We start from the raw sequence: 27,968 nt of genomic DNA on the forward strand, positions 1-27,968 counted from the left end.
TAGGATTGCTTGGTTCAGTGTTTTTTCCTCTCTCAAAGGCTGTAAAGGGTAACATACATGAGCAGGTATGGAGGAACATAGCTTAGGGGGAATTTTGTTTCTCAATTGCACTCACAAATGAATTAATACAAGCCAGTCACAGTCATGTGGTGCATTTCCTGCTGCCAGCTATCTTGATAGCCATAATGCTGAGTTTTAGCTAGTATAAAGACTTCTCAGTATAGGCAAGGATAGTGTTACATCAGGAGAAAAATAGTGAAGGTCCAGTTTTGTGAAATGGGTTGGGAAGATGTTCCTCTTCCAGTGTTTGCATGTTTTGTTTAAAATGCAGTTCACTCAAAAACCATGGGGGTGTATGTGTCAGAGTACCCTTATTTCTTAAATAGGGGAAAACCAGCCAACCAACCAACCCTGATTCCTCAATATTTCATTTCTCTCCAAGTCATCATCTATAAGATTCCATGAACTTTATGAAGGTGACTGTAGACTCTGAAACCTTGTGTCAAAATAAGTGTATTACTCTTCACAATGTCCTAGGTCTTTTCATTGTTTTGCTGCAAAAGGCTATCTTTCTGATAACCAGAATCTTTAGCTGTGTTCCCATGGCAAACTAAGACCAGAAAACTCAGATAACAAGCACGCACAGGCTGTCATTTTATCTTCTGCTATGTGCTGCAGTTTAATCAAGGTCTGTGGCTTAGCATATATTTCATACATGCTCATGGCTGCTTGTGCACATACCAGATAATCTCTGTAGGCAATATGTTCAAAGTCTAACCGATAATTTATAGTATAATCTTATAGACATTTCCAAAGTAAATTCGTTCTGTTGCATTCCATGACTAACTCCCAGGAAAATGTGCCAGGGCTATGTCTGTAGATTACAATTTTGTTAAATAGGTTTGCACTGTTAATAAAATCTTAGGTGCATTCACAACAGTCATTGTTTGAAACCTTTAAAATGTCTGTCAGTCCCAAATAACACATGTATAAAGCCTCATTGTGTTTAATAAAATTTACTTACATGTACAGTGAGGCTTACTTAAACTTGTAATATATTCTTTCCTTTTACAGAACCACCAGGGAACAAAATCGTTATAAAACTGGTTTATTTCTTAAAAATAAATACAAAAATATAAATATAAAACATTGGCAGATAGAATCTGATGAAATGAAGTTGCACAAAATTTTTCTTTTTAAACCAGCTGCATATCACATTAACACCACGTGTACATTTCTAGGGGTCTTTTTTTTTTTTAATGTACAGATAGGGGCACGCTGCTTTCTTCCCACCTCTTTTGGGCCATGATCCAAAAGGAAGTGCACAGAGACTCTGTGCACGCCATTACATTTCCCCCCCCCCAGTTCATTTTTCGGAAGCTGCACAAGCAGAAAACCCCAGATTATAACAATTGTCTCTAAACAATGAAATTCAAACGTGTATACTGAAAACTCTCAGGGTATACAGCACCAAATTATTTTTCAGAGGAGCTATTTTTCTCCAAACAAAAAACTCATTTGTTATGTATGTAGATATGGGGGGGGGCACACTCTCTGTATGAAAATGTTTAATAAGGTTTATGGGGGTCTTCTGTGCATAGTTTCTGAAAAAGAAACAATTTCCAAGGAAAATATGGGTGTGCATGTAGAATATGCATGCAGGACCCTTTTGTAGATTGCAGTCTAGGTCTTCTTCAAAGCTGTACTTGCAAGAGGAGAACATGTATTTAACAATGAAGCAACTCGTTTTGAGTTTGAGAGATTGTAAACCTGCTCAAAGACAGTGTATCCTTTATTTAATAAGATGGATGACACCAAATTTCAATTGCTTTGGCTTTCAGAACGGGGTGAAATAAATGCTGTATATATTCCATGTGACATAATACAAGAAAGAATAAAGGACATTAATGAGCAATTCAAAACAAAATGAAGGAAGAAGAAGAAGAAGAAGAAGAAGAAGAAGAAGAAGAAGAGGAAGAGGAAGAGGAAGAGGAAGAGGAAGAGGAAGAGGAAGAGGAAGAAGAAGAAGAAGAAGAAGAAGAAGAAGAAGAAGAAGAAGAAGAAGAAGAAGAAGAAGAAGAAGAAAAGAAACATTGTGCTGAGTGATAGGAGAATGCTCCTGAACATCAAATATTGTCACGTGGAAAAGGTATCTGTAACGTTACTTCCTCTCAATTGAACTATATATCCTACTGTAGGTTAGGAAGTGTCTTTATCACTTTCGCCTCCACCATACATCTCAGCAAGCTTATTAAACCGAGGGCCCCATTCCTTGAGGTAATCATAGTTTTGGTCTCCCTCGGTAGTGCCAGACTCTAATGAACTCAAGGATTCAGCTATAGAATCATTTCCTTCATAGGCATAAGTTGCCAGGGAGTCATAAGGTGGTGCAGAGGGGTCATGATCATGCTCCTTTAACCTTTGGTTAATGAAATCTCGGACATCTGTGTTATCTGGAGCAGAAGGAGTCCTCCGTGGTATAAATAATGTTTCTGGGATAATATCTCGGCGGAGCTTCTTATCTTCAATAGCTGCAGGATTTCTCAAAGTGCCTATATCAAAAGCCTGAGTATCTTCCTCTCCACCCCCTTCATCATTGTAACTCACAATATTGTCTCTGATGTCTTCTTTAGACAGGATCAGAGGCTCTTTCTTTCGCTGCCTCTTTAGAGCAGCAAACAATACCACTATAACTTGGAAGAAAGAAAAACCTGAATTAACTAAAATTGCATTTTATAAGACCATTTTTATAAACACAATGTATACAATTTGGTTATTATGTGCATTGTTAATTTACTAACTTGGTGTATGATTTCAGTTGTGGGCTGTGTGCCTCTGGTCTCCCTATCTGAGACATTTGACCTAATACGTGACTGTTTTGCAATATTCACTTTTGTGGAAACCTGCAAAGAGAGTTCCCAATGGAAATCAGTGACTCTGACCCTTGACCTGTGGAATGAACTGCGAAAGAACATGTAAAAAATCCCTGCTGAAGTAGACCAAAATATCTCTTTGGTTTAGCATTTTGTTTTGTAGAGCTGAGAATTCTGGGAGTTGTGATTCCAATATAACCAGAGGGCAATAGATTGAGAAGGCTGCTATAGAAACACAGAGAAAGTTGAATGTTGGAACAATGTAGCAGGCATTTAAGCAGCAGATGGCATAATGAGGAGCTATTCTGGATCTGTTTGTTGCTGGTGGGAGACCAAGAGAGGAAGATCAGGACTGCGGCAAAGCCCTTGTAACTGGATTGCGTGACTCACTGGGTTGTTACTGTTGCTGCTTTTCATGGAATTGGTGGATATATGGCTGCCTACTTTTGAAATAATTCCCACATCCTCGATCTCATTTAGTTTAGCTATATTCTTTTTTTTCCTGTTCAGCTTTACAGTATTTAAAAAAGAGAGACAGAGAAAAGAGAGGGAATTCACTCCTGCCATGCCCTTGGTTTCAACCTGGACTCCTTTTGTGTTTAAACTGACATTCCCTCCCTGATCCCTGCAAATAAGGCCTGTCTGCCTATTTGGGGGAAGCAATTCCTTTGATTAGGTTTTATTATGTACTGGCGGTACACACACTTCAAGTTTAATCCTGAAGTCCCACACTATGCTTCCTGTTATTGGTTATTCAAAGAAATGGGCCGGTAAAGAGAAGGCACTAAGCATCTTTTGATCTCTGGGATGCTTAAACATCTCCTTAGGCATCACCCAGGTATCTTTTCCACCCTGGCAACAGTTAGTAACATGTGCTGTAGACTAGTGATAAGGCACCTGGTCTTAAACAGATCGAGATGCCACCACAATGGATGAAGCAGCCATTAAGGAATAAACAGCAGGGTGGATCAAAGTGATCAGGTTGATATGAACGATTACGCAAATGATGGCTCTGGACAAGCAGGTCTTCAATTTTGAGGTTCTGGTACTATCTCTAGTAAGTTGCCCCTGAGCAATTCTTGGCTTCCTTCAGCAGGTAGTTGGTACCACCCATGCTGAAAGAAATACTGCAATATCCGTGAGCATCAGCTGCCAACACTTACATCCATTTCATTTCAGATATTTGGATGAGTCAAGGTAGAGTTTGCATGCTTTACTTCTTTGTCACTGCACATTAAGAGGGAATAGGGCCAGGCTGAGGGAATCACCTCTCAAGCTGCAGGATCTAGGTATGGGTGGATGTTGCCTTCTGCATTGGAAGGCAAAGCGACCATGACTTTAAATGCATAGCTGTAATGGTCAGAAGGAAACATCTTGAGGGACAGGAGGAAGAGGCACTATCAATACAAAGGTCAGATAAAAGAAATCTAAGTCCGAGGCAGAACTGTAATCTGAGTAAACGTCTTGGACAAGACCCTCCCTAGTTCTCACAAGAATAAAGGGAAGGAGGGGGGAAGCATATTCAGACTTGCAAGATTCTGTTACTGTAATCTTATAATAAAAGCAGTATTAGCATTCATAACTTTGGCTTCCTAGTCTGGTCTATCTTGAAGGGCTGACAATGGCTGAGGACTGACTGATAAGCTAAACATTAAGTAACCCTTTGTGTTCATGGACACTAGGGTCAATATATCAGGCACAGTTGGTTGGCTTCAGGTGCTTTGCCTACAGATTGCATCTGATCACAAAGAATTCCCTTGGTCTGAAAGGCCCAGCACCAAGATCTCATCTGGCACAAAGGGTTATAAAATCATGGGTTATTTCCACTGGAGCAGTTGTGCATAATATTCAAGGTATTCCACCCCTGATAATGGCTTTAGACGTTTCTATGCTGCAACCAATGTCTGACACATAGATGTAATTATACTGAGCTGGGTTTCACACTTGGTTCTTAAAACAACCACACACTTTGTGAGAAACTAGGATTTGAAGATACCACAGCCTTAGCAGCTAGACCAGAAGTTTAGAGTTACGTACCAGCTGAAGCCTTTAGGTATCAAGCAGGTGTGCCAGCCTCTGTAATTCAAGGTGAAAGGGGATGCTGCCTGGTAGAATGGGTTTCTGGCTATGTTGAGAGGAAGTTTGGGTGCATTCAGACAGAAGGGATGGGTGGACATGCTACCTGCAGTAGCACCAGCAGCCAGGCCTAAATTCTGGTATGTCAGGGTCATCTCCAAAATATTTGTGTGGATTGGGACTGTGCATGCTGTGAACATCCAGGCAGTATCCCCTGATGTTAACTGAAAGGAGATAAGTTTGAATTGTTTTTCAAGAGTTTTTTTTAATAGGTTCCTGCAATTTTGATGACAAGTGGCAGCCAGTGTGTATGGCCATGCCAGTTACTTTTCTGGGGATGAAAAACTAGGGAGCAAAGGGCTTATATCAAGTTTCAAAACATTTTTTAAGGACAGAACACTCAAAAAGTTTCAAGGTTTGTTTCAATGAAAGGCAAAACACTCAAGCTGTTCATAATTTTGTTCCATGACAATGCAGCCAATTCATATTGTTCCAGGGGAACATTTTGATGGGACTTTTCTGTTCTGTCCTTCAAATCCAATGTGTTTCCATTTTGTGCACACCCCATAGTAATATCCCATGCTTTCTCTGTGGTTTGTAATGGATTTTAATGCAGTACTTTGCAATCTGACCTGGGCTCACACTGCCCGCATCTTTGTGATTTGTTCTCCAGTATAACACTGCTTTATAATCCAAGGTTGGCCCTCAAATTACAGTAGCTACACAAGACTTAATTTCTGATCGGTTGCAAGGAGTGCCAAAGATGTTTTCTCTGCAAGGGTTGCACCCAATTCAACTTGGCAGTATCTAGCATTTTTCTAGAGTTGCATTACATTTAGCATGTGATTATTCTCTCAAAACTTACCCAGGAGAATGATGATACAGAGCAGAATGGCAATGAGTGCGCCTGTGCTAAGGCCCGCTGGGAGGAGCAAAGCTTCAGCATTGCAGGACTGCATGTTCCCCCGACTGTCACAAGCACACACCCTGATTGTCAGTGTGCCAGTGCTACTCTGGATGGGGTAGTCATTATCTGATATCACCACTGGAAGGAGGTATGTACTTTTTTCATGCCGGCTAAAGCCATTCCTTCTTGTCAAAATCCGGGCTGTGTTATCTAGACCAGCAAGTGACAAACAATACATTCATTACAATTAAACCCATCAAGGAATGTAATCCATAGTACTATACCAGACATTTTTCCTAAGAAGCAGCTTGATCTCTCATATGAGTTGCCTTTTGACTCACAGCCACACTTACAGATTCACTGACATTTTCCACACATTGGATGAAACTCTAATGGTAAATTCATGTCCTGTTAATAAGGTACAATAATAATAATGCTACCTGTCTCCTCCAAATTTGTTTCCCCCCCCCTTTTCACTCAACATATAAGCTTATTTTCTCAGTGATAAATTCTATTGTCTTGCAACTTTTGTTTGAGAATCGTAAGGTAGTGTAATAGAGTTCTGAAGGTAACACACTACAAAGAAAAGCACCTCTTTTATTGAACTCACAAGAGTCTGTAGTGCTCTCTCCTGGGCCAATGCAGGTAAATTGGATCTCTCATTTCTTTAAAATTTGCAGTGTAACAGCCACAGAGTGGACCTGGTCCGAAATACACATCAAAGCAGGGTACTTGCAACATAAATCCATCAATGGGCACATGCTAAGTGGAGCTTCCTTGTACAAAAACATTTGAATTTGGGGCCTTCTGCATGGAAAGCAGTTATTCTTTTTCCAATACTTTTTCCTACAGATCTTATAAGTTTTAATAGCTTATTTCTACAAAAAATTACTTTTAATTGGGAAACAAGGAGTCATTTGGAAGTTCTGAAAAACATTCCAAAACGTTAGGTGGACAGATTGCTCCATAAGCACTAATCAGTGATTGAAAACATTTACCAAAACATCATCATCATCATCATCATCATCATCATCATCATCATCATCATGTCTATCTCTGTCAAATTTCTGTCCTTTTTTGCCTTTTTTATTTTACTTTTTTAGTATTTCAAATTTGCTAAACTTTTTTTTTTCACTTATTCTTCCTTTATCAACTTGTATAAAAACACATACTATATATCCATACACCCCCCCAAAGTAATAAAACAATGGAGACTTTAACGTCAGGTAATTTAGCTTCTGAGCGAAACCTTTATTACAAATCAAATGCTTTGATATATGCTCTTCCTTCATTTTTTCATTTCATCTCCAATGCTATATTTAATTTTGAAGAAATAATTCAAAAATAATTTTTAAGAAACTCAAATAATTATGATGCTTTTAATATTAATATTGGAAACTGTAATTAATATTGGTAGAACATCCACTTTTTCCTCTTATCTATATTCAATGCTCAAAGGACCTAAGTAGTAGAATATTAATAATATCATTATCTATATTATAATAATAGAATATTAAGAATCTATTATATAAGTATCACTGTATTGAAATAACATATTGTACCAAACTGAGAAGACAGAGAAATAGATGGTCAATACAGCTAGATTTAATAATATGTTAAAGGATTGAGCTAATTCTATATTAACATTTTATGGATATATATTTAGCTTCTTCAAATGTCAATACACTATTTTGTATATTCTTTTCTGATTATATTAGCACTGTTATGTTTTTGGTTGTATTTGATCATATCTTCTGGCTGTTATATTTTGCCAATTTTTTATATATATATATTCAAAAAAATCTGTCCTGATTTCCTGAATCTGAGAACACCTAACTCCTAAGTACAATAAAAGGAAATTAATCATCCTAGATGTGTATGCATTTTACCTTCATTGTCTTGGACGGTGAAGTTTGGATTAACAGCAGATAAACTGAAGAAAAACTTTTGTCCTCCAAGGGGATCATCTTTATCAATAGCACTAATGGTCTGTATTAGCTGCGGGGAAGAACAAAAAAAAGAAGGTGCAATTTGCAACATAGATGACTGCTTTTTTTAAGAATAAAAAGAAGTCACAAAAGATATTAATAAAACACATTATGTGTTGGCATAATGGCACACAAGGTCTTTATCAAACATGACAAAATCAGTTATAAATTAAGTATATTGGCTGATTTTCTCAATCTGGGATAGGCAACAGGAGACCCAATCTGGATTTCCACAGCTTTCAGTTTGGTTTTTGATCCTTAGGACCAATGAATTTCAGTTATTAGGCCCCCCAGCTGCACAATTCCAAATCCAAATGGAGAGGTAAGCATATCGTGCTTTAATTTCTCTCTTCCCCTTAGGATGCATATAGAAGAACAGGCAGGAGCCAAGTAGTAGTTGTGCAATATAGTTATTATTTTTTTTAGTTATTCAGTTTTATAATTTTCCAGTCTTTCCCACCTATTGTTTAATTATCTATTTTATAAAAAAATAAATATTGTAATGATGATTTTACATTATAATGTTAATACTGTTATATGTTAGCTATTTTTGTTAGTTAAATTCTATCTATCTATCTATCTATCTATCTATCTATCTATCTATCTATCTATCTATCTATCTATCTATCTATCTATCTATCTTATCATTCATCCCCATCCATCCATCCATCCATCCATCCATCCATCCATCCATTCTCACAGGTTTAAACAACAAAAGAACTTTAAGCAGATCCCAACATACCTATCGATATACTGCTTTTTCTCCTTGCTCCCATGCAAGACACTCAATAGATCCTGAGATACTCAAAGGATCATGGCTAGCAAAGGTTCTGCTGTGGTTGTAGTGGCCTGATTTGACATTATTTTAGACCAGGCTCCTTAATATTTTTGGCTGGTGAGCACCTTGGGTAATTTACAAAATGGCTGCAATAGTGGCATGGACAATTAAATGCACACAAACATACACACAAACACACACAATCTGGTGCAACAATGTGCTAGTGGGCACAACTATGGTTGCTTGCACTACATTGGGACTCCTGGCACTAAACAATGGCATAACATTACAAACCTACCACTCCCCATTCCTCCTTTAACAAATCTGCAAAGAAAACACGACACCTTTCCAATTTCATTTTAAACCACCTCAGCAAAACTGAGGGATGCGAGTTATAGTTTCTGTTCTAATTCCAGACTGTCATGATACAAACCACAGGCATCGAAGGCATCAAATGAAAAAAGGGAAGTGATGCAAAGACACCCAAATCTACCTTGTTTGTCAATCCAGCTCCAAATTACAATAAACTTTGACTCATAATTGATTCTCTTGGGTCACAAGGAATCATTCCAAACCCCAGCTATTTCTCATACCTTAGGTTAGCTCCTTGCAGAACGAAGATACATAGAACAAGGCAATAGGTCAGAAATCAATATGTAAGGGAGTTACCTATGCCTGCTAATGTACTTGTACTTTAGTTCAGTTTGTTTGAATTGCTATTCTTATACCAAGGTATATTTTATTGTCTCTTGCCTATTCTGCAACATCTATAACTTTGTTCCTATTTCTATAATTTCTAGTTTTGCACAGCATGATTTCTTCTATTAATTTGTATATACCAGTAGCATTTAAATAGAAATGCTGCTTTTTGCATTTAAATTATTTCCCTCTCAATATCTGAACAGCTAATGTTTCAAAGAAATTGGACTGTGAATAACTGGTCTCTATTTTTTTTAAAAAAAATCCCATTCTATGTCTCTAGTTAAGCCATTTCTTTCACTGTTTACCAGACACATGTCAGAGTTTTTGATACGTACTGTCAAATTTCTCTAATAAGTTAAATGCATTAATGTTTAAATTACTTACTAAGGCAAAAAGTATGTTTTTCCCTGTTTGCTAAGACACAATTCTATTTCCGGTTAAAATAGGCAAAAATCATATAAAAAGATTATAAAGTTAGTTTAACATGCCACTGCATTCACTTCATCAAGCGAGTAACACATTTCTCTAAGATGATAAATTATTTGCTTAACATAGCTCTGTGTACCGTACCCAAGAAAAAAAATTTGAATTCTTTATTTTGGTTACCTGCAGTGGCTTCACAATGTGGTCCCTTTTATACTGTTCCTGGTAATGCCCCTCTCTGGGGTATCCCCAATATCTATACTATCTATACAATGTCTGCTTTAAAAATGTTTCTGCCATAACCCAACCCTTGATCTTTTCTTCTCTACTCCTTTGGTTCAAGACCTGCCCAGCAACGATCACATCCAAAAGTGACTACTTACATGCTGCTCTCTTTTTTTGGCATCAGAAACCTGCCCCTGAAGCAGCTTTAATCAGCCCAGCCCTCCATGTTTATTCCTTTTTTTTTTTTCCTGACAAAAATATTATCTAAGTAGGTTGGGGGTTGTTTGAGCTATTTTCAGTCTCTCCTCTTGTCATTTGTTTACTCAGAATCGACTTTCCAAAGTTGCTTTGTTCCCGTAACTTTCCCCATACGTTAGAATTAAGGAAAAGGGGTAGTTTTCACTATTAAAACAATTGGGTTTCCCTTTCCTCAAAAGGACGTTTCTGACAGGATCCTGAGTTTCACTGAGCCTTAATGCTTGGTTCTGCGCTTTTCAGAATTATAAAGTCATTTCAGAGTAAAGAGAGTCAGTTCAAAGCACTTCTTTTGTAGGTAAAGGAAAACATGTGTTCTCTTTTGGAAACTAACTACTTTTTATTTTTGTGACAAGCTGTCTGAGATAAAAAATGGCATTTGCAGAACAAAATGCTGTCAGTGATGTTTTGATCCATGTTAACTCAAAGAACAATTGAGCTGTGTAATGAAAGTTAAAGCGCGCACACACACACACACACACACACACCTGATTATAAGTAACTGTTTTAACACACTTTTCTTCCACAAAGATACCACTGAGTGTAATTAAGAAATTGTCTTCTAAGGTGTTTCTGAGAAATGAACCAAGCAAAAACGGGGGGGAGGGGGGGAGGGAAAAAAGTTTTAAAACACGAAGTGTTTTGTGAGTATACAGAAAATTTGCTGTTGGCCTTGCAAGAAATCACAACTGTGCAAAGCTGGATTCTAATTTGTTGGCAGCCATTTTTCCATTTTCATGATATATTTCCAAAATGGATGTTATATGAAATCTTTCAGGTTTCCCTTTTCCTATAACAAAGCTAGAAAGTTTTAAGCATGCACATAAATGACTTACTTGGCCCGCTCTTGCATTTTCACACACAAAAGTGTCATAGAACACAGCAAACTGTGGTGCATTGTCATTCACGTCCAATATCCGTACATACACAGAAACACGTGTTGTCTCTTTGGGATTGTCTGTCAAAGCAGGGGAAATAGGCAATTTCATTTAAAAATGGATTTGTAGTCCTAAACCGGGATGCCCACAAATACAAACGTTTAATCTGAAGACATTTCTGACAATCCCTTTGCAGCCAGTTTGTGTTCTGTTAGTCACAGAAGGCACCTAAATCACTGCTCATTTTCTACGCCCTTTTCAGTAAGTGACAAATGTAAAACAGTGGTGGGCAACTTTTCTGTGACCAGAGATCACACTATTTTTTCAACTGTGGCTGAAAATACTGATATCAATCTCAACTGAATGGGCAGGGCCAAAATTTTAAGTCTACTTTTTTCAACTGCCTGCCGTTTAAAACAGCAAGAGGCATCTTAGTTCCTTATTTTGGGGCAAACCAAATATATATATATATATATATATATATATATATATATATATATATATATCACAAGGAAACAAAAACTGGCTTTTTTCTGTTGAATTTTAATGTGAAATGAAGTTCTACAAGGATGTTTGTTGAACTTTTCTGATCCAGATCAACAGAATAAAAACAGCATGAGTTCATGCTGAGATGCTGTGTCAGAGACTCAATCGACACTAGATCCAATTTAAAACTGGATATAGTCTATTTTTTTAAAAAATATTATCACTGTGGACTAGAATGAGTATGGTTACTCACAGTTTTTAGGTTTTTAAAAAAATTATAACTCAGTTGATTGTGATCAATATATCAAAAATTGTCTGATGCTAAGTACACTTCTCATCAGCCCAGGTTGTTATAGTGAGCTGAAAGATTCTAAATTGATTAGAAAATATAATGGCAATTTGAATAAATTCAGATATTAATTGTACAGGAACTAAGTTAATATGCGCATATGTGCAGAGGGAATGAGGGAGGAAGGGAAGGAAGGATAATGGATTGGCATTATAAAATTGCATATATGAGATCTGTAGTCTTTTTTATACATATCAATGGATTGGCATTATAAAATTGCAAAATGAGATCTATAGTCTTTTCTCCTATAAATTTAACAATAGCAGTTACTTATGTTATTCATAGTACTTGAAGAAAAACTTTGAAATGCCTTCTGATGTTTATTACAAGGATTAAAAACAATAATAATTACACCAACAATCCAGATAATGGATTAAGGCTAGAGTTATAACCTGATATAATTCAAGGTCTGAAACATGGAGTAAGCAGAGAACATACAGTCCTCAATTCATGAAAGAAGATACTTGGTACATTATGAAGAGACCCTCTGATACCAAAGATATATATTTCTATTATGTTTTTATTTGTATTTATGATCTTGGGTATCATCCAAACCTACTAGAATAGATTCACTTTATGCACATTTACTTTCAGAAACATCTACTTGTTGGTAGTGTGTGTCTGAGTTATGCTCTCATATTCTTAAACATTTTGTAAAGTTAGAAAGCGAAAGGGACAGTAGAAAGATAGTTAAAAAATATATGTAAATCATTTTACATTAAAGAAAACCATCCCTATGTCATCACAATATGTTATTCATTGACCTCTTTTGTATCATGCATAGTTGACATTCTTCTCCAATCTATATTTATTTCATTAATTAAATAAATATATTGAACGTCCATATTTCATAAAACTATTTTGAAGGCAGTGGAGATCTTTTCAGATATAAGAAAAGACTTTTCTTTCTGAAGACACTGAATTAGTAACAACACTGAACTAGTAACAATCTCCAGGTCTGTTGTCTCTATGGTATCTCATCTAGGTAATGCTTAGACTGTTGTTTTAGGGCAGAGGAATCTTATATTCCAAAATGTGCTTGATATTATGAATTTCTTAGTCCTGGAATGACATTATCATAAGTCATTCTGAACATATCTGATTGGGATATTATCTTCATTAGCTTCTATAAAGTGAAGGACAATTGGATAAGGACACAACTATGTTCTTGTTTGATTCCCTTTTTCAGCCTATCCCAACCTGCTAGTTTCCAAATTCCTCCCTATATCATCAACCAGCATAGCCTTTGATATCCACACATCAAGATAGCATCAGATGGGAAAATCTACTTATTTTTTTCTGGTGCTTTTGCAAAAACAAAACAAACAAACAAAAAAACCCCCCTCTTTTGGCCACATACCACAAAACAGCTATTTCTACAGAGGAACACTATGTATTCATCAGCAGGACGAAATTCACCTTGCTACTACAGTGCTGAATAAAATCCCTTCCTAATGTAAGTTGTGGGCATGTCATTGTAGATTACCTTTCCTATCGATAGGAATGAAGATGACTCAGTAGTTTCCAACATTTCCAACAGAAAATAAAACTTATTTTCTAATAGATTTTTTTTTTCTTGTAGCACTATGGCTATTCAGGGAACTGTAGCCCCAACATATTTAAATAGTGCTAAATTAGGGAAGGCTGGACTGTCACATGCATCCTTTGCTGGAGGACAACAAAACAGTGTTATATAGCTAAAATACTTTTCTCCAGACACAATAAAGAAAATATATACACAAATAATAGTGGTGGACTTACTGATTTCTGCTGCTATCACACTAAGGTTGTGCCACTGTGATATTTCTCGGTCAAGCATCTTAGAAGTATAAATAGATCCATTTCCTGAATGTATGTTGAAGATTCTATCAAGATCAGTGTGACGATCTAAAGAAAACCTAAAGATTGGCAGGAAGAAAAGAAGTTTTGTGTTGAGAAGTACATATATTCCACAGTCATCTTTGTGACTATCAGTTATTCTAATTCAGAGTAGTAACACAGTTGTCAACAGCATTTAAAGAGAGTTAAAATCAGCAAGAGACAGATAGTGTTGCAATGAGAATCTTGTCTCCTTTTTATGTGTGGCAACAATGCAGATATGTTCAAAAATTTCCTCATGGCACAATGTTGACCATCTTGCTGATTTTGACACCTGGCCCCCACGGACATGTTACCTTCCTGTCCAATGTTGAGCTCCTAAGAAAACAACAATTCCTGAAGCTGTTTAACTCAAGATTCAATAATTAGAACAGCTACAATACCATATTATGCTACAATAAAAAATAATCTGAGATAATTGGGCAGATCTAGACTTAAACATATTTAGAACTGACAGCTTGGACTTAATATGAAAATGTTTGTATCCAATCCAATATCCATAAAGATTAAGTTGCAATGGCTAGAAATAGACACGACAGCAAGGACAAATTTGCACCCCACCAAAAAACCTAATGACCCCTTATAATTAGAGCATTCAGTAGATGGTCATAATGTTTTTTCAATTCTCAGCTTCACAGACAGTAGCTGTCAAAGGAATTCAGAGCTGGATGCAATGCACTAAGCCATCCATGATGCTGGAAGATGGAACAAAAGATAAAAATTGATTACGTATAACCTGAAGTGCTGTGGTCCATGTGCCTTTTTCACCAAGAGCTTTCTCTTTTCAAAATCTTTAATACATTTCCAGTAGCACATACAGAATGTTCAGCATGCAGGCAGGCTTTTCTGTGCTCCCTAACTGAGGAACATATGGCAGCAGTGAAGTATGTCAGCATAAAAGGTACTTTCTACATCATTTGCTGATGTTGAAAAGATACATGGTGCTAACATAAATACATATATTATCATTGTTGCAGAGAGCTTATATTTAATCTCTCCTTTTTACATGAACAGTTTGTTGCATCAAGTGCTGTTCTACATCCTGTAAAAAGACAGTTTTGGCAGGAAGCATAATAATCACTTATTGTAATTTAATAGGCAAATAACAACTTTTGCTCCCCTCTGATAAATACAGTAATTTACCTTTATTAGCCCTATTACCTCTGTTGGTAAAAAATATATATATATTTAATTAGAAAGATATAATGTAACCCTATGGGTCCTACTCTGAACCTCACCTATTATTGCCGCAAATTGCATAAAATGCACAGGGAGCTTTTCCTTTCAGTTTGATCACTATTTCTACTTTGTTCTTCACCTACAGAGTATTTTGCAAAAGGGCAAAATCTTACCACAGTTGTAAAAATCTGCTCCAAGAGCATACAGAAAAATGCAGTGGAACTGACACTAATGTTTTGACAAAATAAGCTTTTATATCTCTAGCAATTATGAAGTATACAGAAATAGCTAAACATATTGTTCTCAAACTATGTTACTTATTTTTATTTAATCTTTCATTTTTACAACAGAAGACCTAACAGTCAATGTGGACAGATATCTTGCCCTTCTCCAGTAGCAGTTGTTTTCATCCTCAGATTATGAAAGGACATCCCCATGAGGACTGAGGACATTTATATTAAGGGCTTCCAAATTAACAAAAAATATTACACTAGCATGGATTTATGAGTAGTGTCTGACTAAGTTTTATGGTTGAATGATGTTCTGTTATGGTTATTTAACTATTTTATCCTCTGTTTTAAGCTGCCAAGAGAACTTTGGAATGAAACAAAACTCAGTCTTTTCCAGTTTTGCATGTGAATTGCACAAATGACATAAATTAAGTCAATTATATAGATTTGGGCTTTCTGATTTAATGGACACCTTTTCCCCACAAATGATCAATTAAACTGAGGTTTTACTGTATTGTCAAGTAAGATGGTAATAAAGCTGTTGTGTTAAATAACCTTATTATTTCTTGGGTGATAAATATTAGGGAAAATTGAAGAAAACAATCATGCTTTGAAGAAATACAAGAGACATGGAGCTAATGTGAAATTATTATTTGACTATTCATTGAGCAATTTAATATTAGAATTGTGATATTTGATATAATGAATTAAATAACTGTGTTTTTCATAGGTGACATGCAATATTATTTTAGTACTGGACTATTATTGATCATGTTTGAATTTCAGGTACTACTGAGTGACATATAATATTTAGTACGGGATTGAATTTATTTGCAGGCAATGACAGTATTTTCCAACAACTTATGAACTTTCATATTTGAGTTTTGTGAAATCAGATGCTAACCAATTAGAGCAATGAAACATCAGGTGGAAAATGACAGTTTCACATTTAAATTGAAGGATGTATTCCAAATGTGAATTTCTGGCACATTTCCTTCAGTTATCAATGCCTGTTTCAGGTCAGTTAATGAATGTCTGCTTCAAGCAAGCAAGCAAGCAGGGAAAACTGACCTATGGATCAATTTCAGTCACATTGTTTGGCATTAAGTTATGCTCTGTATATCAGCCTTTCCCAATCTGATGCTCTGCAGATATCATGGGACAACAGATCTTAGATCTTAGATCTTCAGACAGAACAAAATTATTTATTTTTCCCTATTATCCATGCTGGTTGGGAACATGGGGAGTTGTCATTATTAATTGTCTGGTGGCCACTTACTTGGGTAAAGCTGCTATATACTTGTACGATATTATCTCACATGGCTCAAAAGGGAACTCTGGCTAGACCAAGCTCAAATTAAATGGGTGATTTGATGCTCTACTTTCTCATAGTTTTCTGTACATTTTGTCAGTCACAGCAAAAGTATGAACTGAAATAGTGATATGAAGAATTCATCTTCCTGTAATCTGTAATATTTTAGATTCTGGTATTTACCTTATTGGGCCTGCAGCAGAATCTGGATCTCGTGCCATTACAGTGCCTATGATGGTGCCCACCTCAATATCTTCATGAATTTCAAAAAGGTATGAAGATCTGCTAAATATAGGAGGTTCATCCACATCTTCCACAGATATTTTCACAGTAGTTGTATCTTTAAAAGGTCCAAGGTAATAGAAGCGTGGGTCAACATACAGATTCTCTGCCTCTATTTTCAAAGTATATAGCCTTCGATTTTCATAGTCCAATGGCTATATTAAAAATAAATGAATAAATGAATAAATAAAATAAGTTACTAACACAATGACACAGAAGTATCTTAGGTATTAAAATGACACGTGGTAAAAAAGTGTGAAGAGAATATCAAGCACTGTTTCCATTTATGTTATGCCAGTTGTGTGCTAGGTCCTGCAGATAAAACAGAAATTATTTATTATAATTTATTACATTTTATATAATGAATTATTATAATTTATTATAAAACAGAACTTATTTATTCCAAGCTACATTATACAGTCTATGATGTAAACCAGTACTTTTAATAATGGAGCCAATGCAACTTTTCAAATGGACAGCAAAGAATAATTAATTTGCAGTAAAGAAGTACTAATAGTCACATAATTTCAAAGCAGGTGACCATACCAAAACTGATTTCATTCTCCAAAGTACAATGAATTTGCTTTGAAATGGAAGACAAAATTCAGATTTAGCTTTAGGTGACACATCTTTGCTTAACAAATTTCATATACAATGAATTTCATAAATCCTGTATCAGAGAATTTTTTAAAAAAAATATGCCAAATTTATCACTTTTTAAAAATGAAAAGATGAAAAAGTTTGGAGTTAGGATATATATGCAGTATGATAGTGTATGTGTGTATATGGAAGTGTGTGTGTGTATTACAGAAGAATTTTTATTTTATGATTTCTTTGTGACTATTAGGGAGTGAAAAAGCTGTGAAAAAGTGTAGTTTGTATGACTATAGAGCAGAAAGGTGTCAGAAATGGACTCAGAATGTCTTTGGTGGATACTTTTGAATTTATGTAATCATAAATTAGTATACACAAATGAGGCAAGACTGTCTTTGTGGTTAAATCTTCTCATTTACTCAAAAGTCATATTACGTTGGAAAAAAATGTTCCCTTTCCATATTATCTTGAAACTCTCCTCCTTGCCATTTTAATATGATTTTCAAGGAGACTTTAATCCTATATTGTAATTAATATATCTCACATAAATTAAGGTTTGGGAACTGCACAGGGTTACACTCTACAAAGCAATAGTGTGACTTCCAGGCATTGAAGGGAAGCCACCAAAGGAGGCATCTGATTGGATGCTAGAAAAATCATCCAATATATTTCCAGTTGATCTGTTTGAAATATTTTTGTCAATTGCTCGGCTTTGAACAAGCAACAGGCACATGCCCTTTAAAAAGCCAGATGATTTTCATAAATATTTTACACTTGATGTTCCAGCTGGCTACCGAATTAAGCTTCTGATGTCCTTCTCTGAAGTCTTTCTAGAAGATGCAAAGAGTGAGTTCTTCTGAACAGCACTGGTGACTGACTTTCCCATAATTGTTATTTTAAACAGCTGTTGTTTTGTTAATATTTTATCACTTAATGTAATTACGTTTAGATTCGATGAGTGATTTTACTTAGCTTATTTATTGTCAGTGTTTAATTATTTGTATTATGAATGTTTCAATTGTAAACCACCATGAGTCTTTGGTAGAATTGACAGAATAGAGATATAATCTCTATATAATCTCTAGCCCCCGCTCTTTGGAACATTCTGCCCCTGGAGGTGCGATTGGCCCCCTCACTCCTGGCCTTCTCAAGGGCCTTGAAGACCTGGTTCTGCCACTTGGCCTGGGGTGGGGAGGGAATACTTCAAGCAGGGGGATGGCTTGCCCCATAGTGGCCAGCTCTCTGCAGCCTGATTTTCCATCTTCTTGGATCTTCCTTTTTTTAGTATTGTTTTAAAGTTTGGATGTTTTATGCGTTTTAGATATATTTATAGTTTTAATGTTTTTTGTAAGTCGCCCAGAGTCCCCTATTGTGGGGGAGATGGGTGGGGGAGAAATCCAATAAATAAATAAATAATAAATGCAATATATCCTATCTATCTATCTATCTATCTATCTATCTATCTATCTATCTATCTATCTATCTATCTATCTATCTATCTACACTTAGCCTTTTTTAATGGAAACTGGAAGGCAAAATGGAAACAAAACTGTATTTCTTTTATTCTTCATTTTTCCTCCCATGTCCTTCTCCAACAAAATACAACTATCCTCAGATTTCAATCAAGTACTGTAGTTACTCCCTTTCAAAGCAAATTGGGCCACATCATGCTGTTTGGCTCAGTTCAGAATTGGCTATCAAGCTCTTTGATTGTGGCTTATTAAAACCCTGACTAATCTGTTTTTACCCCTTCTTGATAGTTACAAATTGGCTGAAGAAGCAGTCTTCTTTCTTTGCTTGCTTGATGGAAACTAGGATAGATATAAAAAACCATTTTTCTATGCAAGAGAACTGTATTCACTTTCTCTATGTCAGAGTGCTTTATAAAGTATGTTTCTTTCTGTTAAGATCTGTCCTTTCCTTTTCCTTTTTACTTCCTTCATCCCTGCTTATTCAAAACCACTGACTTCCGGGGAAGAAATGGCGGACTGAAGACAGCTCCGTCACTGTGGTGGAATGAAGAGCTGGCAAGTAGACCGGCTCTTCAATAATTTCTCTCCGGACAAGGATAGGACATGAGATTACCCAACAAGTGCTCCCTACAGTTGCTCTTCACAAGAAGACTGCAAGATAGAAGTCTCTGGTGAGTTTAGAGCTCTGGGAGATGAAGGAATAACCATCTTGCTCAAACCATGGTCAGCACCTTTGAAAGGACACTAAGGGTGCATACTTCCTTTTCTAATCACCTTTGAAAATTGCAGGTTAACTGCTTTTCAACTATTAGGAAACTTTGGACTGACAGGTTTTACAGCACTGGCTGAGTTTCCTTCAATTTTTAGCAAAATAAGTTTTAACTACAAGTTTAAGAACTTAATTTTTTTTTTGTTTGAATAAAAAGTGAAAGGGTGATTAAAACTTTGATTTTAGAAAGGTACAAATGGACTAAAGATCCAGATAAATTTGAAATAAGATTTTGGAATTACTTATAAAGAACCCTTCTCATGGACAAATGCTTTTGTTCTGAATTAAAAAAGAAAAAAAAATGTAAGATTTTAAAAATTGGACACTGGATGGAACTAGAGAGAACTAAAGATTACAATTAAAAGAGAAGAACACTTAAACTTGACTTACAATTACAGAATGAAGCAAAATATTTTAACATTGGATATATTGAAGGATATTTTTGAACAGTGGACCCAGAAGTTAATTTTAATAGTGTGTGCCTCTATAGACAGACTGTGTCCAAAAGATGTTATGGAAGAAGAACAAATTCTAGCTGACAAGATCAAGACAGAGTTGAAAGTGGATTTAGAAATGACAGACTAAAAGAATGACATGGAAAAAGATGTTACATTGGACATACAAAAGAAACAGGTAGATTTACAAAAGACAGGCCGTCTTAATAATTAAAAGGGATATACAAACAACAAATCAAACTGTATAGTTTTCCTATATGCGGTTTACAAAAGAGGCTTGTTAAAGTTTTGAAGAATTTTGTGAGAAGGGACAAATAAAAAATGAAATCAAATTCTACAACATTATTTGAAGGGATTAAAGATTAACATTTTTAGAAGTAAAAGGAAGAAATATAAAGTTGTTTTATTTGATCAAGTTTAAAATAGCTTTGTTATTATCTCTGGTAACCATTAATGGACTTTTGCTGACACCAGGGCTAAAATGATGATGTTTTATGGATTTCTTTATAGATAAGAGATGGGATATGGGAAGAGATCACTTGTATTATAAGAGAAGGTGATAAGTTACTAAAATTGTTTATACTTGTGATGAAGGTGGAAAATCACTTCTTTATATATTTTTCTTTTTCTGTATTATATTTTTTATTTTTTAATTTTCTATTTCTCTATTTTCCCTTTTTTCTTTCTTTTCTGCAGTTTTTCTTTTTATTCTATTTTTTTTAGTTTGTATTAGTTTTTACTATTGTAATTATAATCTTTAATAAAATTACTATTAAAAAAAATATCTAGCCCTGCCTCCAATTCACTACCTTGATTTTTCCAATGCACCTCAGATGAACCAGAAACTAACAATCACTATATTACTGTTGGGAAGTTTACATTTAGAACGGTTATATTTGTTTACTGAGATTCTCCATGAAGTATCTGTTTTCAGGTTTGATTAGACATACACACTGGATATTCTAATTGGGGAACAAGTAACCTTGACATATTCAATAATATGAGCACAGTCGAAGATTATCCAGAAGCTGCAATTGGTCCAGAATAGTAGTTATGGGTGCACTTGATAGCTGCACTGGTTTCCTATAGGCTTCTGGGAGCAATTCAAAGTACTGATCATCCTCTATAAAGCCCATCATGGCAATGGGCTGATTTATTTGAAGTACCTCCTGTGTTCAATTATCTCTGCTCATCCCATGAGATCTGGTAGGGTGAGCATCTTCAGATCACCTAGCGGGACCTAGGAAGTGTGCCTTCTCTGCCCTGGAACAGCATTTTGAGGTTCAGATGGCTTCAAACCTTTTAGCCTTCTATAAATCCTTGAAATCCTGGTGTGTGTGTGTGTTTTCCAAGACATTGGAGACTAGCATTGGATAAACCTATCCTGAAATGACTTTGCATTGGAATATTTGTGGCTTTGCCTTGGTTATGCTGCATTGTGGTGTTTTGTGTGGTTAGTCATTGGTTTTTCTGTTTTTAATTTTATGTAAGCCACCCAGAGTTTCTATTTGCAGGTTGGGAGGCCATATCAATCATTTTAATAAATAAATAAATAAACAATAAAACTGTTTATTGAGAAAGGATTCTCAGTCTGCCTTAAGTGTTTGTTAAAAACAAGATTCTTTGAGTGTCACTCCATAGAGATTTTATCTTGCTTAGGATGGTAGAAAGATGTATCTACAATTTAATTCTTCATTCTCTACAATTCTGGCAAAGCTACTGTGAAAGACCCTAACTCTGTCTGATAGACAGACTAGGGGCTTAACTATATTGTCAGTTGCCTCCTTGAAGGAACAGACAGGCAACCTTTACTGGAGAGCAGAAATAAACAACATCATCCTCTATTAATCCCCCACTAACCATCAAAGCAACCTTTGAACATGCTTTCCTGCTTCACTTCCAAAGTACACTTTTCTATACTATGCCACCTTGAGCACTCTTGTCCATTATAATACACTTTAGTCTGTTGCAACCCAGCAGATCATTGACTGTTTTACAAAGGAAGGAATACCCCTTCAACTGAGTCAATGTTTACCAAACTCCGGGATACTTTTTAAAGCTGCTTATTAAGATACTATATTAGCAAAATGGCTATCATTCTTGCCCTGCAAAAAAAGGTTGCCAGTTTGAAACCTGGCAGAATACTATTTTTTCTTTTTTCTTTTCTTGAACTACCTGGTTCTCCCTGTGCATTTTTTTAAAAGAAAAGTTCAGTGGTGCACCATTTTACAATTTTTCCAATGTGTGGTAGTCAGGTTCTAATTAATCAAATAAATCTAAGAGTTATAGCCATTGTGCTTTCATAGCAATCATGGCAAGGTAGGCCTAAAAAATATTAGAAAGAAACAGGGCAGAAAGAAAGATTTTTTAAAGCTGCTTGTTGGCCTGCATGTATGTCTACTCTGAAATGTTGTATATATAAATTCAATTTTCTATGTATGTTTCTATATGAATGTGAAAAGGTACATACAAAAATGTAGCATTGGACCATACCTCATTCCAAGAGTGATAGCATATGAGCATCAATTTTTTGGGAGGGGGGATAGGCAGCTGCAAGCCCCATTTTATTTATTATGCCTGTGTAGGGATCCATCTATGATGGTCATGGACAAATATTTAGAAAATGTTGGATCTCTTCTTATGATCACCCATGCCATGGTCATCTCATGAGTGGATTACCGCAGTGTGCTCTACATGGGCTGACCTTAAAGACCATCTGGAAGCTATAGCTGGTACAAAATGCAGTGGAGCGAGCAGTAATGGGCACTTCACACTGCTACTTGAGCTGCATTGGTTGTCAGTAGGCTTCCAGGTGCAATTCACATAAAGCCCTTCATGGCTTAGGGCCTGGTTATCTGAGGAACCACCAATCCCTAATTGTTCTGGCCTGCCTAGTACATTTGGGCAAAGTGGGGGCACTCTAGTTTCCTTCAACTAAATGCTGCCATTTTGTGGGACTGAGGAAGTGTGCTTTTTCTGTTGTGACCCCCACCCTCTGCAACAGCATCCCTCCAAACATTCGGGGGGTGCTCAGTCTCCTGGGATTCTATAAAGCCCTTAAGATCTGGGTCCATTCCCAGACCTGGGATTAACGTGAAAGTGATTTATTGGTCGAGCCTCTGTTGCATTTTTTTAAAAATATTGTTTGCTGTTTTAATTGTTTTAGCCCAGGCTGCCTGTTTCTGTGGGTTTTGTTTTCTTTTTTAATGGATTCCATATTAAATTGAATCGAAAAAATTAAATAAATTAAATTATTATAACTGTGGGACATATAGTTTCAATGCCATATACCTCTATTTGCCAAATTTGTTAACAGAACTTCTAAACACCCATCCAAAGAGATTTCTAATTCAAAAACAAGGCCATCATTTTTTTTTTTAATGCTTGGATCCTTTTGCATAGTTCATAATTCATAAACTGATGATTTCCCAATAATATAGGGAATAAATTTGTCAACCACTGTATTTTTTAGAAAATATCCAATACGAACAAACAAATCATAATTCTTCCTTCCTAATCAATAATATGATACAAGTAATGAATATAATAAGTAGTAATAGAAAAAAAAAGTTGGGTTGTTGCTTTTTATTCATAATATTCTTGAGGCTGCATGTAGTACTTTTTGCGCAAAATCTTTCTATATAAAAAAATGAGAGTGGGAATTAAAATAAAACCACATTGTGGTTTCTTTGTCTGTGATTTTTTTTTTTTTGGCAAGCACTGAATGGTTAGTGGCTCCAAACATGCAATGCTTCACATGAAAATATGCACCTTTCGTACTGTTATAATGCCTTCCTGTGTATCCTTTTGTGTAACAATATCAAACATGTCTCTTCCATCACCATCAATAATACGGTATTCAAGTTCTGCATTTCTCCCAATGTCTGCATCAGAGGCTTTGATGCTTCCAATGGCAGTGCCAACTGGGGAAGATTCTGGGATGCGTAGGTGGACTGAGCCTGCAAAGAAGAAGAATCAGAGATATTTAAAAGAGTTCTGATTGAGATCCTAACGTTACAGCTTTGGTCAAGAATCCTAATCTTATGAATTATTTTTAAAAGGGTTAGGTAGAGAGGTAAGTTATGGATTTAAATCCAAGAGCATCAGGTTTCCACTTAAGTACAGAGGGACTGGTTTCAAACCAACTCTTCCAAAAGCAAACCTGCATTTTGGTGATTCACCAAATATAGGATTATTGGGCAGCCTACGAAGAACCTGTTTTCCCAGCTTTTCTGGGAGAGCAAGTTGTGTTGTGCTGAAACGTTATTCTATAGATTTTTTCCCCCTAGTCATTGTATGTTGTTCAACATACTTAGAAGGAGGAAGAAATTTTCAAAGGAAGATATATGGGGCTAACTGGAAGGCTCTTAGAGTATACCTTAATTATACAGTGACTGAGGGACATCATCCTGCCTCTCCCAATCTTTTTCTTTTTCTTTCTAGTTCATCAGAAGCTCCTGACAGCCTTGTCTGTACTTTCCTGCAAGCCAGTATAGCTGATGGCCACTATGCATCTGAGAGCTGACAGGCAAGGAGGCCAACGCACACTCTACTGGCTGGCTAGGGGTGAGATGAGAAAATGAGAGGCCACTGTGACTTGAAAGAAACACTCTGAAAGCCTACTGAAGCAGAGAAATTGAGTCTTCCAGACAGAGCCAAATCCTTGTCTGGAAACGTTAAAAGCTGGAAACAGCCTTTCTGCCTGTTCCCAGAGCACCTTTTTTGGTTCAGGAAGCACGAGGAGGTTGCCATATGATGGAGAGATGTGTAAAAGAAAGAAATAAAAAGTAATAAAGCACAGCACCTTTGGCTACTTTGCAATAATAAGATTAACCCAAAACATCACCCGCAAAATTCTAAAGCAATCTGATCACCTGAAGTGAATTATATGTGAAAGAAACTGGAGGACATATTTTTGCACACCACTAGATTATCATCAGGCACTTGCCAGCCACAATGTATCACTGCTTGGTGGGTCAAAAAAAAAAAAAAGTGAAAAAAACAAATAGGTTTTACAGTAATACTAAGTGCAATTTCACTAAAGGGTGTTTTAAGTACAGACACGAGTGAATACTAATAATCATTTGCAAATAAATAAAATACTAATGAGTCAGTAAAACAGCCATGCAATCTGATAGATGTAGAGGAGATTGTGTATTTGCAAATGGATGATGATATCATTCTTAAGGATCACTTTTAAGATTGTTTGGTTCAACTTCCTTTTCACAGGCTCTGCAGCTTCAGCTAAGGTCATTTTAAATTTTGACTTCAAAAGGATAAAGGAGCTTCAGCAATTCTTCCCAACTTGTGTTTGTGGGGGGCATTGTAATTAAGAATATTATCAGCATCCCACTCAATGTTGGGCAACTGCAATTCGAGTGGGCATCATCTTCCACTTGAACAAGCCCTTTCTGAAATAGGGACAAACCACCCACCACTACCACTTGCAATAACATATTCTGGCAGTTGAGTTCAATCCTCATAAGCTTCAGCTAAAATAAAAATAACAATAAAAATCAAATCCAAGTATCACAATCATTTGTAAGTTCCACAAATTCTTGCTGGAAATGATTCGATCTGGATTTTGTGAGCCTCTTTCCAACCTCCTTCTTCCTTGGAGCATTTTAGTGCTTGCAGTAAGCAGATGAGGTGAAGAAGGAAATGCATTCCAATCTCTGATACTGAAAACTTGCTTAAAAAAAATTGCTGCAAGAGTATGAGTTCATGGAAATTAATGGGGTCTGCAGAGTCATAAAGTATTGCTCTTGGGCATTTCTCTTTCATTACAGTACAATTTGTACTGGACGTGTTTTTGATGGATTACTGCTTCAATTTGCAGGATTTGATGGTTTCTCTTGTATAGCATGTGTTGTGCAAAAAAGCCAAGATTCTGCACGTGGGCTTCTGCCTACCCGACTACGGCTCATCTTTATTTCTTTTACCCATAGCCTCAAGTGAATGTAAATCTGGTGGAAATGTTTATTTTGAAAAAGGAAAAGCATTATTCCCATAGAAGCCAATTTGATGAAAAGCTATGCACTCCAGTAATGTTTAGTTTCCAGGCAAGACATGAAGAATAAAGGATTTTGTTGTTGTTGTTTTTTTTTAAAGAAAGATAGTTCAGCTTCTTAAAGAAATCTGTAAGATAATTAGGCCAGGTTGTATCATGAAGGGAACTACAGAGGGACAACCGTGTGTGAAACTTTGTAACACCCCATTCTTTGTATTTTATTTCCTTCTCTCTTTTTTGTGCCTCATTAGATAATAAACAAGCAAGGCACCTAGATTTTTGAGGTAAGTTATAAATTACCATTATTATTCTTTATTTGCACTTTGCCGCAAGGAGCTAAAAAGCTCTGGCAGCCTTGAAGCAATATAAAATCACAATCAATCATTTTTATAACTGTTAACAGGTTCTACAGGGCTGCCAAGATGCACAGCTCTTCTCAACTCACTTGAAGTGAGTAGGCTTCATTTTGTGTCTTTCAAAAGAAAAACAGAACAGAGAAGAGCAAACTGCCCCCGCTGGTCTTCAAACTATTTGTATTTTGGGAGGGCTGAAGCTGGCAATGTTTGAAAGTTACCGAAGCCAGCTTTCCTCTAGCTCCTATCTCAACCCCTCTCACAAAGTCAATGGAACCCACCATAATCTCCTGGTGCAAGTCCAAGGAAACCCACCCATCTTTTCTTCTACTTTGGAAAAGAAGGATGCAGTTACAGTTGTCAAAGAGTTTCAATAAAGACACAGTGTCATTTCCTGTCCCATAATCTAAGGGCTTGTGGACCAACCCATGACTCTGGTAGAGGGAAAAAAAAAAATGTTATCATTTCCTGTCTCATAGGCAATCTATTGGGACTTCATTTATATTTTCTCCATTGGGAGAGTCGAAACACTGTAATATTCAAGGATGGGATGGGGTGGGGTGTAATTAGGCCCAATGACTCATTTCTGGCAATTTCTTTCTTTTTTTTTTTTTTTTGCCTCCATTCAACTTAAAGAAGCATGGAAATCTGGTCAGTATCTATGCTACATTCGATTCTGCTCTGTTTCATCCAATTTTTCAACATATCTTTTTTTAAAAAAATTACCATTAAATACATAGTTGCGGTCATATGGATTCTGTACATATTTTCTATAAGTTACTTGCTATTCTGCATAATTAAAATGGCTACTCTTATACACTTTTTTCTGTACAATATATATTATTTAATTAATATATATTAATTATATATTTCTAAGTAACTTTCCCTCATACTATTTTTTCTTCAGTACACAACTTTTCTTAAGCAGTGTGGAGTAGTGGTTAAGGGACAGACTAGGACCAGGGAGACCCAGGTTCACATCTACCCTCAGCCATAAAAATGTAGTAGGTGATTTGGGGCCAGCCACTCTTTTTCTTAGCCTAATGTACCTTGCATTACTGTGGGGGAATTTGTAGGAAGGAATGCTATGTATGCTACTTGAAGCTCCTGAAGAAAGCTAGGAAATAAATTCAACAAATAAAATAAAACAGTTAAATGCAATGCAACCCTAAGATTTTTTTTTTTTAAAATGCACAATTCTAAAATATAGGCCTAGCATATCAACTTAGCAATGGACTTTGTCAAGTCCTGCAATCTAAGCCATGGATGCACTTTCCTTGGTGAATCATAGCATTTTTTAATATGCTCTAGCAACAATCCATCAACCATTGTAGGCTGAAAAGAACATAAATCTAGTATGTAAGACTTCACACTTGAACACACTTCTCCTGTAAAGCTGACCTCAAAAACTAGCAGTGCTCCCTTCTCTGGGATCTCTGTGTTGTTACTCCATCCACTGGTCTTCCAAATGGAAGTGGGCCTTCCCCAAATAGA

General features: G+C 36.2%; 1 protein-coding gene across 1 annotated transcript in view; it reads right to left on the bottom strand.

Moving 5' to 3' along the window:
- Nucleotides 1–1,156: 1,156 nt before the first annotated feature.
- CDH10 (cadherin 10) overlaps nucleotides 1,157–27,968 on the bottom strand; it is a 142,594-nt gene continuing 115,782 nt past the window's right edge. Inside the window, exons 6-12 of the mRNA XM_088130720.1 lie at nucleotides 23,883–24,070; nucleotides 16,723–16,976; nucleotides 13,702–13,838; nucleotides 11,064–11,185; nucleotides 7,746–7,854; nucleotides 5,815–6,066; nucleotides 1,157–2,693 (exon numbers count right to left, since the gene is read on the bottom strand). Of these exons, the coding sequence (XP_087986846.1) occupies nucleotides 2,200–2,693; nucleotides 5,815–6,066; nucleotides 7,746–7,854; nucleotides 11,064–11,185; nucleotides 13,702–13,838; nucleotides 16,723–16,976; nucleotides 23,883–24,070 (1,556 nt within the window). The 3' untranslated portion in view covers nucleotides 1,157–2,199. The remainder of the gene's footprint in view (nucleotides 2,694–5,814; nucleotides 6,067–7,745; nucleotides 7,855–11,063; nucleotides 11,186–13,701; nucleotides 13,839–16,722; nucleotides 16,977–23,882; nucleotides 24,071–27,968) is intronic.

Source organism: Python bivittatus, unplaced genomic scaffold, assembly GCF_059951505.1.
Source record: "Python bivittatus isolate LINGU-HERP-01145 unplaced genomic scaffold, Pbiv_v1 ctg000840_np1212, whole genome shotgun sequence".
NCBI lineage: Eukaryota > Metazoa > Chordata > Lepidosauria > Squamata > Pythonidae > Python > Python bivittatus.